The sequence below is a fragment of the Ranitomeya imitator genome, chromosome 9 (assembly GCF_032444005.1).
Source record: "Ranitomeya imitator isolate aRanImi1 chromosome 9, aRanImi1.pri, whole genome shotgun sequence".
Classification (NCBI taxonomy): domain Eukaryota; kingdom Metazoa; phylum Chordata; class Amphibia; order Anura; family Dendrobatidae; genus Ranitomeya; species Ranitomeya imitator.
In genome coordinates this window covers 10264504-10278440 of record NC_091290.1, presented here as the reverse complement: position 1 = coordinate 10278440, position 13937 = coordinate 10264504, and the positions used below count along the sequence as shown (strand labels likewise).

The 13937-nt window shown below is 49.1% G+C and overlaps 1 protein-coding gene across 3 annotated transcripts in view; it reads right to left on the bottom strand.

The window, feature by feature from the left end:
• NADSYN1 (NAD synthetase 1) overlaps positions 1–13937 on the bottom strand; it is a 48292-nt gene that overhangs the window by 1256 nt on the left and 33099 nt on the right. For 2 of the 3 annotated variants that reach the window (XM_069740163.1, XM_069740164.1), the window contains 14 exons: positions 11629–11717; positions 10283–10400; positions 9961–10092; positions 8436–8510; positions 8038–8162; positions 7911–7959; positions 5700–5802; positions 5447–5615; positions 4961–5096; positions 4771–4877; positions 4215–4346; positions 3014–3083; positions 1322–1447; positions 729–905 (listed from right to left, as the gene is read on the bottom strand). In XM_069740163.1, the coding sequence (XP_069596264.1) occupies positions 729–905; positions 1322–1447; positions 3014–3083; positions 4215–4346; positions 4771–4877; positions 4961–5096; positions 5447–5615; positions 5700–5802; positions 7911–7959; positions 8038–8162; positions 8436–8510; positions 9961–10092; positions 10283–10400; positions 11629–11717 (1608 nt within the window). Of the gene's footprint in view, positions 1–728; positions 1031–1321; positions 1448–3013; positions 3084–4214; positions 4347–4770; positions 4878–4960; positions 5097–5446; positions 5616–5699; positions 5803–7910; positions 7960–8037; positions 8163–8435; positions 8511–9960; positions 10093–10282; positions 10401–11628; positions 11718–13937 lie in introns of those variants that run through there. The other variant, XM_069740165.1, reaches the window with a different exon arrangement.

Genomic DNA, 13937 nt, shown 5'->3' with positions numbered 1-13937 from the left:
TAGATAGATAATAGATAGATAGATAATAGATAGATGATAGATAATAGATAGATAATAGATAGATAATAGATAGATAATAGATAGATAGATAATAGATAGATAATAGATAGATTATAGATAGATGATAGATAATAGATAGATAATAGATGGATAATAGATGATAGATAGATAATAGATAATAGATAGATAATAGATGGATAATAGATAGATGATAGATAGATGATAGATAGATCGATAATAGATAGATAATAGATAATAGATGGATAATAGATAGATGATAGATAATAGATAGATGATAGATAGATAATAGATGATAGATAGATAGATAATAGATAGATAATAGATAGATAATAGATAGATTATAGATAGATGATAGATAATAGATAGATAATAGATGGATAATAGATAGATCGATAATAGATAGATAATAGATAATAGATAGATAATAGATAATAGATGGATGATAGATAATAGATAGATGATAGATAGATAATAGATGATAGATAGATAATAGATGATAGATAGATAATAGATGATAGATAGATAGATAATAGATAGATAATAGTTAGATGATTGATAGATAGATCGATAATAGACAGATAATAGATGATAGATAGATAATAGATAGTAGATAGATAATAGATAGATGATAGATAATAAATAATAGATAGTAGATAGATAATAGATAGATGATAGATAGATCGATACTAGTAATGTCGTGGTGATACCTGCTCATCGATACAGCGGAACTGCCAGCGCCACGCTGTGTTGTACAGGAACGGTCGCAGGTCGTAGCGGTTGTCCTCCGGGCTGTAGCTCTCGGCGTGGTAGGCCGGGGTCAGCGTGGTCATCTTGTGTCTATTCATGGAGTACATGCGAAAGAAATACTTCACTTTCTCAGCGACCTGCGGAGAATCACACACAGGGAAGGTGTTCAGTCCGCGGTCCGCACAGTCCAGAGGATCAGAGTTATGGGACCTGGTCTCCTTGGAGCAGCAGCAACCTGAGCACACTGAGATCTGCATCAGACCTGCATACACAAAACGGGAGGATAATCTGCAAAGTGGCTTCATTTTGTTATTTACATTGGACTAATGAAAATGATTCCAGTGAAAACTCAGGGTGACGGTGAACATGTCATCATCCCTGCCGAAAGTCTCTGGTGCCGCTATGTAGAGCGCGGTCACACGGTCCCCTTCCACTTCCTAGGATCACGATACTTTCATCACTCACATGGAACGAGATGATCTGACTCCATATTATCAGTGTGACCATGCTGGGAGTTGTAGTCTCACCACAGCATGATTTTCACTTTACTTACTTTTCTTGGAGACATTTCCTTCCACATGAGCAGCAGTTTACAGAACATGCTGTACGGTCCGGTTTTCACAACTTTCCGCAGTCTCCCATACACAGACAGCTCGTCGTATGTCATCCCCATATCATCCTGCAGGGGGCACAAGACAATATTATTTACATATTTTATTCATAGATAAATGTGTGTGTCTATATTATATCTATATGTCAGAAAAACAAATCTGCTTGAAACAATAATGGACACCGTATAAGATAGTAACATAGGTCAGTTGTTCCAGGTGCCCCGCTCCTATGTAGCCGCCCTACGGTCCTGACAGCCGCAGCCCTACAGTCCTCTGGCAGCCACCGCCCTACGATCCTCTGGCAGCCACCGCCCTACGATCCTCTGGCAGCCGCCACCCTACGGTTCTATGGCAGCCGCCACCCTACGGTCCTCTGGCAGCCCCCCTACGGTCCTCTGGCAGCCCCCCTACGGTCCTCTGGCAGCCCCCCTACGGTCCTTTGGCTGCCGCCCTACTGTCCTCTGGCAGCTGCCCTACGGTCCTCTGGCAGCCGCCGCCCTACGGTCCTCTGACAGCCGCAGCCCTACAGTCCTCTGGCAGCCGCCGCCCTACGATCCTCTGGCAGCCGCCACCCTACGGTTCTATGGCAGCCACCCTACGGTTCTCTGGCAGCCCCCCTACGGTCCTTTGGCTGCCACCCTACTGTCCTCTGGCAGCCGCTGCCGTATAGTCCTCTGTCAGTCGCCGCCCTACGGTCCTCTGGCAGCCTCCCTACGGTCTTTTGGCCGCCGCCCTACGGTCTTTTGGCCACTGCCCTACTGTCCTCTGGCAGCTGCCCTACGGTTCTCTGGCAGCCGCCCTATGGTCCTCTGGTAGCCGCCCCTTGTCCAGAGCCCAGGCAGTTTGACTTCCAGCTGCTCGAAACAGATCAACTTTTATTGTGTCAGGTGACCACTTCATTGTGTGGAAGGGACTGGTAAACTAGATCATGCCAGTAGCTAAGCCAGGCCCCTAATGTCACAGTAAATGTATAGCTATAGAAGGGGCTAGCTTATTTATGGAAATGAGCAGTCAGCAGCCCCGTCACATCTACACTGGTCACCTGCTGACACAGGGAAAGCTGTTCTGCTTCGATCACAGGACTAAAAGTGAAGTGGCTACCAAAGGGTCAAGCACCGGGCATTACTCAACTATATTAGTAGCTTATAAAACTTACTATTGAAAGTTTGGTTTTTCGTTGAAGAGTTCTGCAGTCTCTCCGATTCTGTCAGCGTCACCTCCGGTCTTGTTCACTACACAGAACAGCTTTACCTATATTTCCACGTCATCACAGCAGTGTGTGGAGGGGGCTGGCTATTTCAATAACTAAGCCAGCACCCCTCATTGTAGATACATAGACAGAGGAGGGGGCTGGCTCAGCTGTTGAGATGAGCAGTCAGCCAGTCCCTTTCACACACGGCCCTGACGTCCGTCCAATGTTGTACAACGTGGCAGGAGGTGAAGCTGCTGGGACCTGGAGGGCCACAAGGAAGTCGGGCCTCCAGCATAACTGGACTAAGCACAAGTAATGAAAAAAAAGTATGGTAGCAAGTTCCACGCAACCCCGGGATTTGCACCCTGGACACAAGCACTGTAGGCAATGGCGGTCACTTCTAAACCCCAGCACTACACCCCAGGGGAGTTTGGACTATTACCTCATCGGTCTGGGACACCTGTCCATCTGTAAGGGGCTCCAGTTCTGCAGTGGGGGGTGCAGATAAAATGCTGAAACAGAAGGGGAGCATCGACTTAGATGATTGCAATTATGGCTGACAGAGGCGACGACGCGGCTGATGGTCAGAGGCGATGATACGGGTGACGGTCAGTCAGAGGCGATGATACGGGTGACGGTCAGAGGCGATGATACGGGTGAAGGTCAGAGGCGATGATACGGGTGAAGGTCAGAGGCGATGATACGGGTGAAGGTCAGAGGCGATGATACGGGTGACGGTCAGAGGCGATGATACGGGTGACGGTCAGAGGCGATGATACGGGTGACGGTCAGAGGCGATGATACGGGTGACGGTCAGAGGCGATGATACGGGTGACGGTCAGAGGCGATGATACGGGTGACGGTCAGAGGCGATGATACGGGTGAAGGTCAGAGGCGATGATACGGGTGACGGTCAGAGGCGATGATACGGGTGACGGTCAGAGGCGATGATACGGGTGAAGGTCAGAGGCGATGATACGGGTGACGGTCACAGGCGATGATACGGGTGACGGTCACAGGCGATGATACGGGTGACGGTCACAGGCGATGATACGGGTGACGGTCAGAGGCGATGATACGGGTGACGGTCAGAGGCGATGATACGGGTGAAGGTCAGAGGCGATGATACGGGTGACGGTCAGAGGCGATGATACGGGTGAAGGTCAGAGGCGATGATACGGGTGAAGGTCAGAGGCGATGATACGGGTGACGGTCAGAGGCGATGATACGGGTGACGGTCAGAGGCGATGATACGGGTGACGGTCAGAGGCGATGATACGGGTGACGGTCAGAGGCGATGATACGGGTGACGGTCAGAGGCGATGATACGGGTGAAGGTCAGAGGCGATGATACGGGTGACGGTCAGAGGCGATGATACGGGTGAAGGTCAGAGGCGATCATACGGGTGACGGTCAGAGGCGATGATACGGGTGACGGTCAGAGGCGATGATACGGGTGACGGTCAGAGGCGATGATACGGGTGAAGGTCAGAGGCGATGATACGGGTGACGGTCAGAGGCGATGATACGGGTGAAGGTCAGAGGCGATCATACGGGTGACGGTCAGAGGCGATGATACGGGTGACGGTCAGAGGCGATGATACGGGTGAGGGTCAGAGGCGATGATACGGGTGACTACTCACCTCGCCAGCGCAGGAAGTTGGAAACCATACATACAATACTGGATAAAGCTCCTCAGATCCGTCTTACTGATCCCACCGATGGGATTTATATCGGCGCTCGAGCAGTCGTACTTGGTGAGGTATCCCCGGAGGCTGCAGAAGTTGAGAATGGCGGGAGGGTCACAATTGTAAAAGTTTGATATAGTCCCAGCATGGTAGGAGGTGCACGAGCTCGCCCCATTCCCTGACCTATCCTTACAGAAGTCGTTAGTGATCCTGTGACTATTTGTCACCTTGAGGAGAGACCTGTCGCTGATGCAAACCCCTTTAATAGGTCCAGCATTTCGAGGAGTCCCCTACTCTTTTACATGAAAAATTGGCAGAAAAAGCTAAAAAAAAAATTTGTGCGACTGGTACCCCAGCACCCACTATAGATACGCCCCCATTTATCGTTCTCAGACGGCAGGCGTAAAAAAAATAAAATAAATAAAAATTGCCAAAATTGGGGTCAATTTTTCAGGATTGTTGGGGTCCCCCACAGTTATGTGATTCGCTAGACGTAAGCTGTGTGTTATACCTTTCATCGACATTGGCCGAGCCCAGAACCAGCAGACCGCCGGGCAAACCTCGCGTCCAAAGACTGAGCTGAGCGAATAAGTAGGCGACCACCATCCGTATCCGAGCCTGGAGAGAGACGGGACAGGACGAGGTGTAACCGAGCGGAGGAACGTGATGATAAGGCGAGTATTCATTGTTCTACCCATTACCTGAACGTTCTGCAGTGCCAGATTCTCCGGGCCGCTCCCGCCGTGGACGCGGAACTGAGGAGCTTTGCCGGTCACCATCGTGAATACCCCGATCACGGCTTTTACAGCGGTGTCAATGTTCGGGGTCAGGTGATAACTGAAGATACAAAAGGATCGAACATAATCAGAAAGACTGACAAGTTATAGGGCTGATGGCGAAAACTGCCCCCCCAAATCTGCCAACATACCTGGCAGCATTAAATGGCTCGTGAATAGTGGGACCCTCATAGAAAGTGAGAATAAAGGGGCCGATGCACTTATTGAGCACTGTGCCGCCTTTACTGTTTTTTTTTGCAGATTTTTGGATGCAGGAAACTGCAGCGTGGCCCCATTTAGCGGAAACACTGAAGGATGGGTCCCCTTTATTCTCAGGGTCAGGTTGGGTCATAACGGGATATCCTAGAGAAGAATACCCCTTTAATGTGGTCTCAGAAAGCCCAAAAGTACCTGCCTATTTGTTGGGCCAAGATCCCGGCCCGCTCCCGTGTCTCGCGTGAAGAGTTCTCGGTGGCCATGTAGCAGGTGGTGAGGAGGCGGCTGCACAGATCCCGGGGCGTCCGGGGCTCGTACACGGCGTCACCGACCACCTGACGGACATCGGACAGAACGTCGTCATCTTACGAAAAATATCAGAAACGGGAAAAAGATTAGAGAAAACCCACTGAATGTGGTGTCAGGAAACATCCCCCGTGTGACTTACTGCCGGCAGCCACGGCCTGACAGACGAGACGGCACATGGAGAACACAATGCAGGCCACTGCCGAGCTGTCCACCCCGCCGCTGAGAGGAAGCAGGAAGCCCCCCTGAAAGGCAAGAGACAGGGTGGGCTACAAATCCATTACATGGAATAAAGGGAAGGGCGTCAGGTCCCATACCAGCCACAAACTCATCCAGACTGCTGTTATAGGGGGGCTCCGGACTGCTGTTATAGGGGGGCTCCGGACTGCTGTTATAGGGGGGCTCTGGACTGCTCTTATAGGTGGGCTCTGGACTGCTGTTATAGGGGTCTCCGGACTGCTGTTATAGGGGGGCTCTGGACTGCTGTTATAGGTGGGCTCCGGACTGCTGTTATAGGGGGGCTCTGGACTGCTGTTATAGGTGGGCTCCAGACTGCTGTTATAGGGGGCTCCCGACTGCAGTTATAAGGGGATCCCGACTAACGTTGTAAGGGGGGCTCCCGACTGCCATTATAGGGGGCTCCCGACTGCCGTTGTAAGGGGCTCCCGACTGCTGTTATAGAGGGGCTCCCGACTGCAGTTATAGGGGACTCCCGATTGCCGTTATAGGGGGCTCCCGACTGCCATTATAGGGGGCTAACGACTGCCATTATGGGGGGGCTTCCGACTGCCATTATAGGTGGCTAACGACTGCCATTGTAGGGAGGCTCCCGACTGCTGTTATAGAAGGGCTCCCGACTGCCGTTGTAAGAGGCTCCCGACTGCCGTTGTAAGAGGCTCCCGACTGGCGTTGTAAGAGGCTCCCAACTGCCGTTGTAAGAGGCTCCCGACTGGCGTTGTAAGAGGCTCCCAACTGCCGTTGTAAGAGGCTCCCGACTGCCGTTGTAAGGGGCTCCCGAATGCAGTTGTAAGGGGCTCCCGACTGCCGTTGTAAGAGGCTCCCAACTGCCGTTGTAAGAGGCTCCCGACTGCCGTTGTAAGGGGCTCCCAAATGCAGTTGTAAGGGGCTCCCGACTGCCGTTGTAAGAGGCTCCCGACTGCCGTTGTAAGAGGCTCCCGACTGGCGTTGTAAGAGGCTCCCGACTGCCGTTGTAAGAGGCTCCCGACTGGCGTTGTAAGAGGCTCCCGACTGCCGTTGTAAGAGGCTCCCGACTGCCGTTGTAAGAGGCTCCCGACTGCCGTTGTAAGAGGCTCCCGACTGCCGTTGTAAGAGGCTCCCGACTGCCGTTGTAAGAGGCTCCCGACTGGCGTTGTAAGAGGCTCCCAACTGCCGTTGTAAGAGGCTCCCGACTGCCGTTGTAAGAGGCTCCCGACTGCCGTTGTAAGAGGCTCCCGACTGGCGTTGTAAGAGGCTCCCGACTGCCGTTGTAAGAGGCTCCCGACTGCCGTTGTAAGAGGCTCCCGACTGCCGTTGTAAGAGGCTCCCGACTGGCGTTGTAAGAGGCTCCCGACTGGCGTTGTAAGAGGCTCCCGACTGCCGTTGTAAGAGGCTCCCGACTGGCGTTGTAAGAGGCTCCCAACTGCCGTTGTAAGAGGCTCCCGACTGCCGTTGTAAGGGGCTCCCGACTGCCGTTGTAAGAGGCTCCCGACTGCCGTTGTAAGAGGCTCCCAACTGCCGTTGTAAGAGGCTCCCGACTGCCGTTGTAAGGGGCTCCCAAATGCAGTTGTAAGGGGCTCCCGACTGCCGTTGTAAGGGGCTCCCAAATGCAGTTGTAAGGGGCTCCCGACTGCCGTTGTAAGGGGCTCCCGACTGCCGTTGTAAGGGGCTCCCGACTGCCGTTGTAAGAGGCTCCCGACTGGCGTTGTAAGGGGCTCCCAAATGCAGTTGTAAGGGGCTCCCGACTGCCGTTGTAAGGGGCTCCCAAATGCAGTTGTAAGGGGCTCCCGACTGCCGTTGTAAGGGGCTCCCGACTGCCGTTGTAAGGGGCTCCCGACTGCCGTTGTAAGGGGCTCCCGAATGCAGTTGTAAGGGGCTCCCAAATGCAGTTGTAAGGGGCTCCCAAATGCAGTTGTAAGGGGCTCCCGACTGCCGTTGTAAGGGGCTCCCGACTGCCGTTGTAAGGGGCTCCCGAATGCAGTTGTAAGGGGCTCCCAAATGCAGTTGTAAGGGGCTCCCGACTGCCGTTGTAAGGGGCTCTCGACTGCCGTTGTAAGGGGCTCCCGACTATAATTTATAGGGGGCTCCCGACTGCTGCTATAGGGGGCTCCGGACTGAACCTCAATATATACTCTACCTGTTTACTGCGTCGTAAATAATCCCAGAGCCAGCACGCAGGTCCAAGGCTGAAATCACAAGCACAATTGTGAATGAATAAAAATTGCAAAATGTCACCTCTCCTCCAATGGCCGAGCTCCCGATACCTTATTTCTTCCGCGGGGGTGTGGTACTTCCATTGGATTGGCTCAGATGTGAGGGTACATACATCATCAAAGGAGGACAGCGAGAAGTCCACATGTATTCTGTGAAAAGGGGGCACTCTGCTCGCCTACACAACACAACAAAGAATGGCTTATTTGGTTCAGAAACAGCGCCACTTTTGTCTATAGGTTGTGTACGGTACTGCAGCTCATCCTTATACAAGTGAATGGGGCTCAACTAAAATACACAGTAAATTATAGATGATATAAAATCTGCCCGTGTCACAGTAAATATATATATTATATGTTGAGATATTAATATTAAACTCCTAGTGTTCAAGACACAAATAGGTGATGTTTTAATTAAGATGAGACTTGAGGCAAACGGAGAAGTCTCTTACAGAAATGCAGCGAGATGACGTGTGAGCCCTGTAACTGCGGACGTCCTCCAAGTCCAACGTGGCCGTGAGAACTTCCTGTGGGATCAAGAACAGAATGATAAAAACGGATCACATTTTGCATCCAAAGCCAAAGTAAAATCACAGGTGGAGGAACCGCTGCAGATTTCCTGAGCCAATTCTGCAACAAAAACCTGCAGGAATTTACAGCAGATTATTTGTGGATGGTTTTTTAGAAAACATTCTCATGGAAATCGACGGAAGCCGAGGATTGTCTGCTTTGCGGCATGTCGATACCGTCGCAGATTTTCACACTTTTCAATTAGATGAGATCTGCAACAAAATCTGCATGTAGCACATTAGAACTTGGCTGCAGGTTTGTTGCAGTGTGTCAGCTCAGGAGATTAATAATGATGGTCTGTCCTTAGGATCAGCTCCATTAATAATTAATTGATTTGGGTCCAAATCACCGGAACGCTCTTGATAATCAAAATTAAGGGTGTGTGAAAATTTTTGCTTGAGCTCAGCTATACGTACTGAAGCTCGGGGGCAGGGAGTCGGCCCACCAATCCATTCCTGCGTGTCAGACCACCACTAGGTCAACTTTATTATCTTCTCCTAAATTAAATATTAAAGGGGTTTTCCTCTTTTCTTTTTACATCTGGCTCATATTCACCGTAACAATCTCCGACGCTCCTCTCCTAATGCCCTGATCTCCCAGCAATTTATGAAGTTCTCCCAGGGTCAGGATTGGTATGTAACCGCTGCAGGCAATCAGGAGCCTCAGCAGTGACTGGCTGCAGCAGTCACATGTCCATCCTGGACAGGAGATGAGCCACAGAGACCGGCAGGGGAACTGTGCAGCATTGGAAGAAGGGTGGAAGTGATCAGTAAGGTGAGTGTGGGATTTTTTTTTATATTTTAAAGTCTGCTGCATGTTTTTTTTTTTAATAATTAGAAAACCCCTTTAAACACGTGCAAAAAAAAAATTGCTGTGAGTTGCATGAAAACGGCATCAAGGTTCATATGAATAATTTGTTTGCGGTATATGTCATATGTAAGTGACACTTTTCCCCTTTGGGAACACCTTTTTGTTAGAAGGGTCCCTCTGTAATCAACTGTAATTTGATAATCCTTTCCACTGCAGCGCCCCCAGAGGGGAATTGAGGCATTACATACTTTCAATAATGCACGGACATGTTGGGTCCTCCAGAGCAAGAGATAATATTTGTAGCTGCTCTGGCTAATAGATGAGGGTCTCAAAAAAGAGCCCACCTTCCATTCATTAAAAATGTAGGTTATATGTTTATTGTCTCTTTAAAAGGTGTCTCCTACCAAAAATTACCCAGACTGGTCCCGATGCCGAGTCAACTATTCAACACTCCTATAAAGGCCTCCGGTATCACCACCCCGGCTCGGCCGCTCTACCGCCTGCCCTCCTGATTGTGTCTATACGTCTGGCATCAAGTTAGAGTCACCCTAAAAATCTCCTTAAAAGAACATCACATATTTATATTCTTTGTCTTACCAAATTTTCGAGAGAAAACTGTGAGCCCTGAGCTACGATGTCTCCATTGATCGAGATCATCGAGCAGCCGTCATAGTAGAGTCGGTCGCTGTCGCAGCCCCGTAGATTGGAGAGAAGGTAAATGCCGCCATTCTGTAACACAAAGTAATGAGATCATACTCCATAGCAGGTCAGTGGTACCAGCACGGCGCAGGCGTGAGGACTAATGCAACTAATTCTTCTTCTTCAGGAAATGCCACCGGGAGACTTGTGGCTTCATGAGGGAGAGCTCCGACCTCCACTGATCGATACATACGGAGCAGCTGATCAGAGTGGTGCCCACCTTTGTAGTTGTGGACTTGACCAGATCAACTCTCAGGTAGGCTTTCCTCAACTCATGGTGACTCCCTGAGCCATTAGTGAATATCTCCACACCGTCCAGGCCCATGTCAATGTGAGGACTGTGGAAAAAAGAAAAATAGATGAGTCTCATTACTATATGGCTACGAAGACCAGGGTCCATACATTATGATGGCCGAGGGCAGCTGTGGGGCCCTTGGGGAGAGGAGTCCAGCCATGACTGGTCCTATTTCCGATTGGGCAGGACTTCCCTCTCTAGGAGAACGGCAATATCAGTGGACGTAGGGATGAGAACTGAACCAAGGGTCATGGCAAGGATATGGATGGGGGAAAAAAAATGTACGGACCCAGCACCATAATGACGGGCCCCTGTGTAAGCCGCCCATAGCTGGGCAATTTTTCATGCCTTCGGGTGCTTTTTTCCTCTCCTTCTAACAAGAGGTATACTTTTATTCTTTTTGGACTCATTTTGTGGTTGTGGTTTTGAATGACACATAATAATGTACCAGAAAAAAAATCCAAGAGTGGAAAAATGGCATAAAAAATGCCATATTCCATTGTTTTTTAGGTTTTCATTTTTTTTAAAACATGCATTGTATGGTAAAAATTACCCGGAGACAGGATTCGCCAGGTCTGTACGATTACAGCAATATCTCTTTTGTATTATATCACTTGTGTTTTTTTATTGTTATTATAAAAAATAATTCAGAAATTTATTTTAAAAAAAAGAAAAATACTGTAATTTAGGTTTTTGGAGTACATTTTTCAATTTACGGGCCTGCTTTTTATTTTTATTATGAGCTGATTGTACCCCAAAATGGTACCAACAAAACATATAATGTTTATTCACAGTTTTTTAAAAGATGGTGACCGCAAAAAATACCCATTCTGGAGTTTGTATTTTTTTTCTCTCTTCGTGGCGTTTATTGTAGGAGCTTAATTAATTCTATGTTCTAATAAAAATGAAATTTTACAGCTGCAGTAATACCAAATATAACATTTTCCTGCGTCCTTCATGTTTGTGTTATGAGGGGGAGCTGATGGGCGAAATGGAGCCAAAATGTCATCATCTGTACTATGCGTCCAAAGTGTCGCTGTCAAAGATTAATGGCGGGATTTAAATGGTTACACAGAAGTGACCAGAGCTAGCCCAGGTTACCTATGCTAGGAGCAGGTGATGGCTGTATAACATGGCCAGCATCAGCTGTGTATGGATCGCACTCAGCTACTGAATCCGCCTCCATATACCTGCACCTGACATAGGATGTACGCAGACGTTGGCAAAGGGTTAATCTCTAATATGGGGGCACTTATTTGTGTGCCAGTTACCTGTTAGGTGCCCACAGCTCTTCACAGATCTCAGACCCCAGGCAAGTGTCCTTGGTTGCCAACACTGCATCACCAAATGGTACCGTGTCCTACAAGATAATGACAGCCATGGACACATCAGACATATCATCTGCTACTTATCACTCCTTACAGATGTCAAAATGTTTTCTTTTCTTGCACAGGGCCTTTTACGAATACTAAATTGCCCATGAAGCCAAATCACCGGCCACGTCGCCTAAAGAGACGACGACCCTTGTGGAAAACCAAGGAGCTCTGACAGCTGAAAACCCCAAATTTTGGATACGAAAGAATGCAAAATTTTGGTGAAATGTGTAATGAATAGAGTTGAGCGACCTTGACCTTTTTAGATTCGAGCCGGGTTTCGCGAAACCCGACTATCTCAAAAGTCGGGTCGAGTGAAATCGGCCGATTATGACGTAAAGTCGGGATCGACCGAAACACGAAACCCAATGCAAGTCAATGGGGCAGCATAGTCGGCAGTGAGTGGGGGCCAGGAAAACACCTAGAGTGCCCATTTTAATGTCAAAACCATCCATTCTTCTTAATGAAGCTTGTCAAGCGTAATTTACCTTATAATAATTGGAAGGCATTTGAAATTGGGGGTCATTTGGCTAAAGTTGTGGGGGGTAGGGCTGGTTCAAGTAATTACTGGGCCCAGGAAATCTGGACCACGTCACGGCAGTGGAGCAGGGAGAGGTAAGTATTTCAACTTTGCAAGTGCTGTGAACCTGAGCAAGCAGGGGGGGCCCACTCGTTGGCATTGGCACTGGCACAGGGCCCCTCAAAGTACAGCGGTGTGTTTGCACGGCGGGGGCGCCTCCCACCGGCAGCAACACTTTTGCGTACCATGAGAGGCCCTGTGCCAGTGACGTCGCCAACTAGTATTCCTCCCCCCACCTGATGAAGGAACCTGCACTTTCATCTGCACCTTCCTGTTTGTCCCCGTGTAAGGTGGTATGGTATGCGGGAAGGGGGACCTGACTTTCAGCAGGGTCACAATCTTGCAGTGTAGCGTGCACGGGAAATGTTGCGTTATGGGTCAATGTACCAGCAGACTCATCTATCACTGGCTGGGCAATGGGCAGGATGAGGAGGAAACACAGATATAAGCCCAAAGAATAAAGTGGGCTAAATGCAGTTCAAAATTGGTAACACAGGACTAATCACGGGGCATTGCAGTGGAGGACAACTGGAATGAGAGGCTGACACAGAGAGTAGGCCCAAATCAGTAAGTAGTCGAAATGCAGTTCAAAATTGGCAACAGTAGTAAACAGGCGGCACAGCTTTGTTCAGTGGAGGAGAACAGCAAGGAGTGGCAGACACCGATAGTAGGCCCCAACCCAACTAGTAGGCCAAATGCAGTCTAACATTAACAACTACTTAACGAGCGCCTGAAAATGGAATTTCAGGACAGGAAACCAGGAGAACAGCAAGGAGCGGCAGACACCGATAGTAGGCCCCAAACCAACTAGTATGCCAAATGCAGTTGTTCCGTTTAACCACAATTTAATGAGAGCCTGAAGATAGAAGTTCAGGAAAGGCAACCTGGAGAACACCTTGGAGTGGAACACACCATCTCTCTACACCCCATACCCAATTTGTAGGTCTAATGCAGCGTAGTTTCCAACAACTACTAAACAAGAGCATGATGATCGAAGCAATGGCGAGGAAACCTGGGGAACACCTTGGAGTGGAACACACCATCTCTCTACACCCCATACCCAATTTGTAGGCCTAATGCAGCGTAGTTTCCAACAACTACTAAACGAGAGCATGATGATCGAAGCATTGGCGAGGAAACCTGGGGAACACCTTGGAGTGGAACACACCATCTCTCTACACCCCATACCCAATTTGTAGGCCTAATGCAGCGTAGTTTCCAACAACTACTAAACGAGAGCATGATGATCGAAGCATTGGCGAGGAAACCTGGGGAACACCTTGGAGTGGAACACACCATCTCTCTACAGTGGAACACACCATCTCTCTACACCCCATACCCAATTTGTAGGCCTAATGCAGCGTAGTTTCCAACAACTACTAAACGAGAGCCGGAAGATCGAAGCTCAGGAAAGGCAACCTGGAGAACACCTTGGAGTGTAACACACCATCTCTCTACACCCCATACCCAATTTGTAGGCCTAATGCAGCGTAGTTTCCAACAACTACTAAACGAGAGCCGGAAGATCGAAGCAATGGAGAGGAAACCTGGGGAACACCTTGGAGTGTAACACACCATCTCTCTACACCCCATACCCAATTTGTAGGCCTAATGCAGCGTAGTTTCC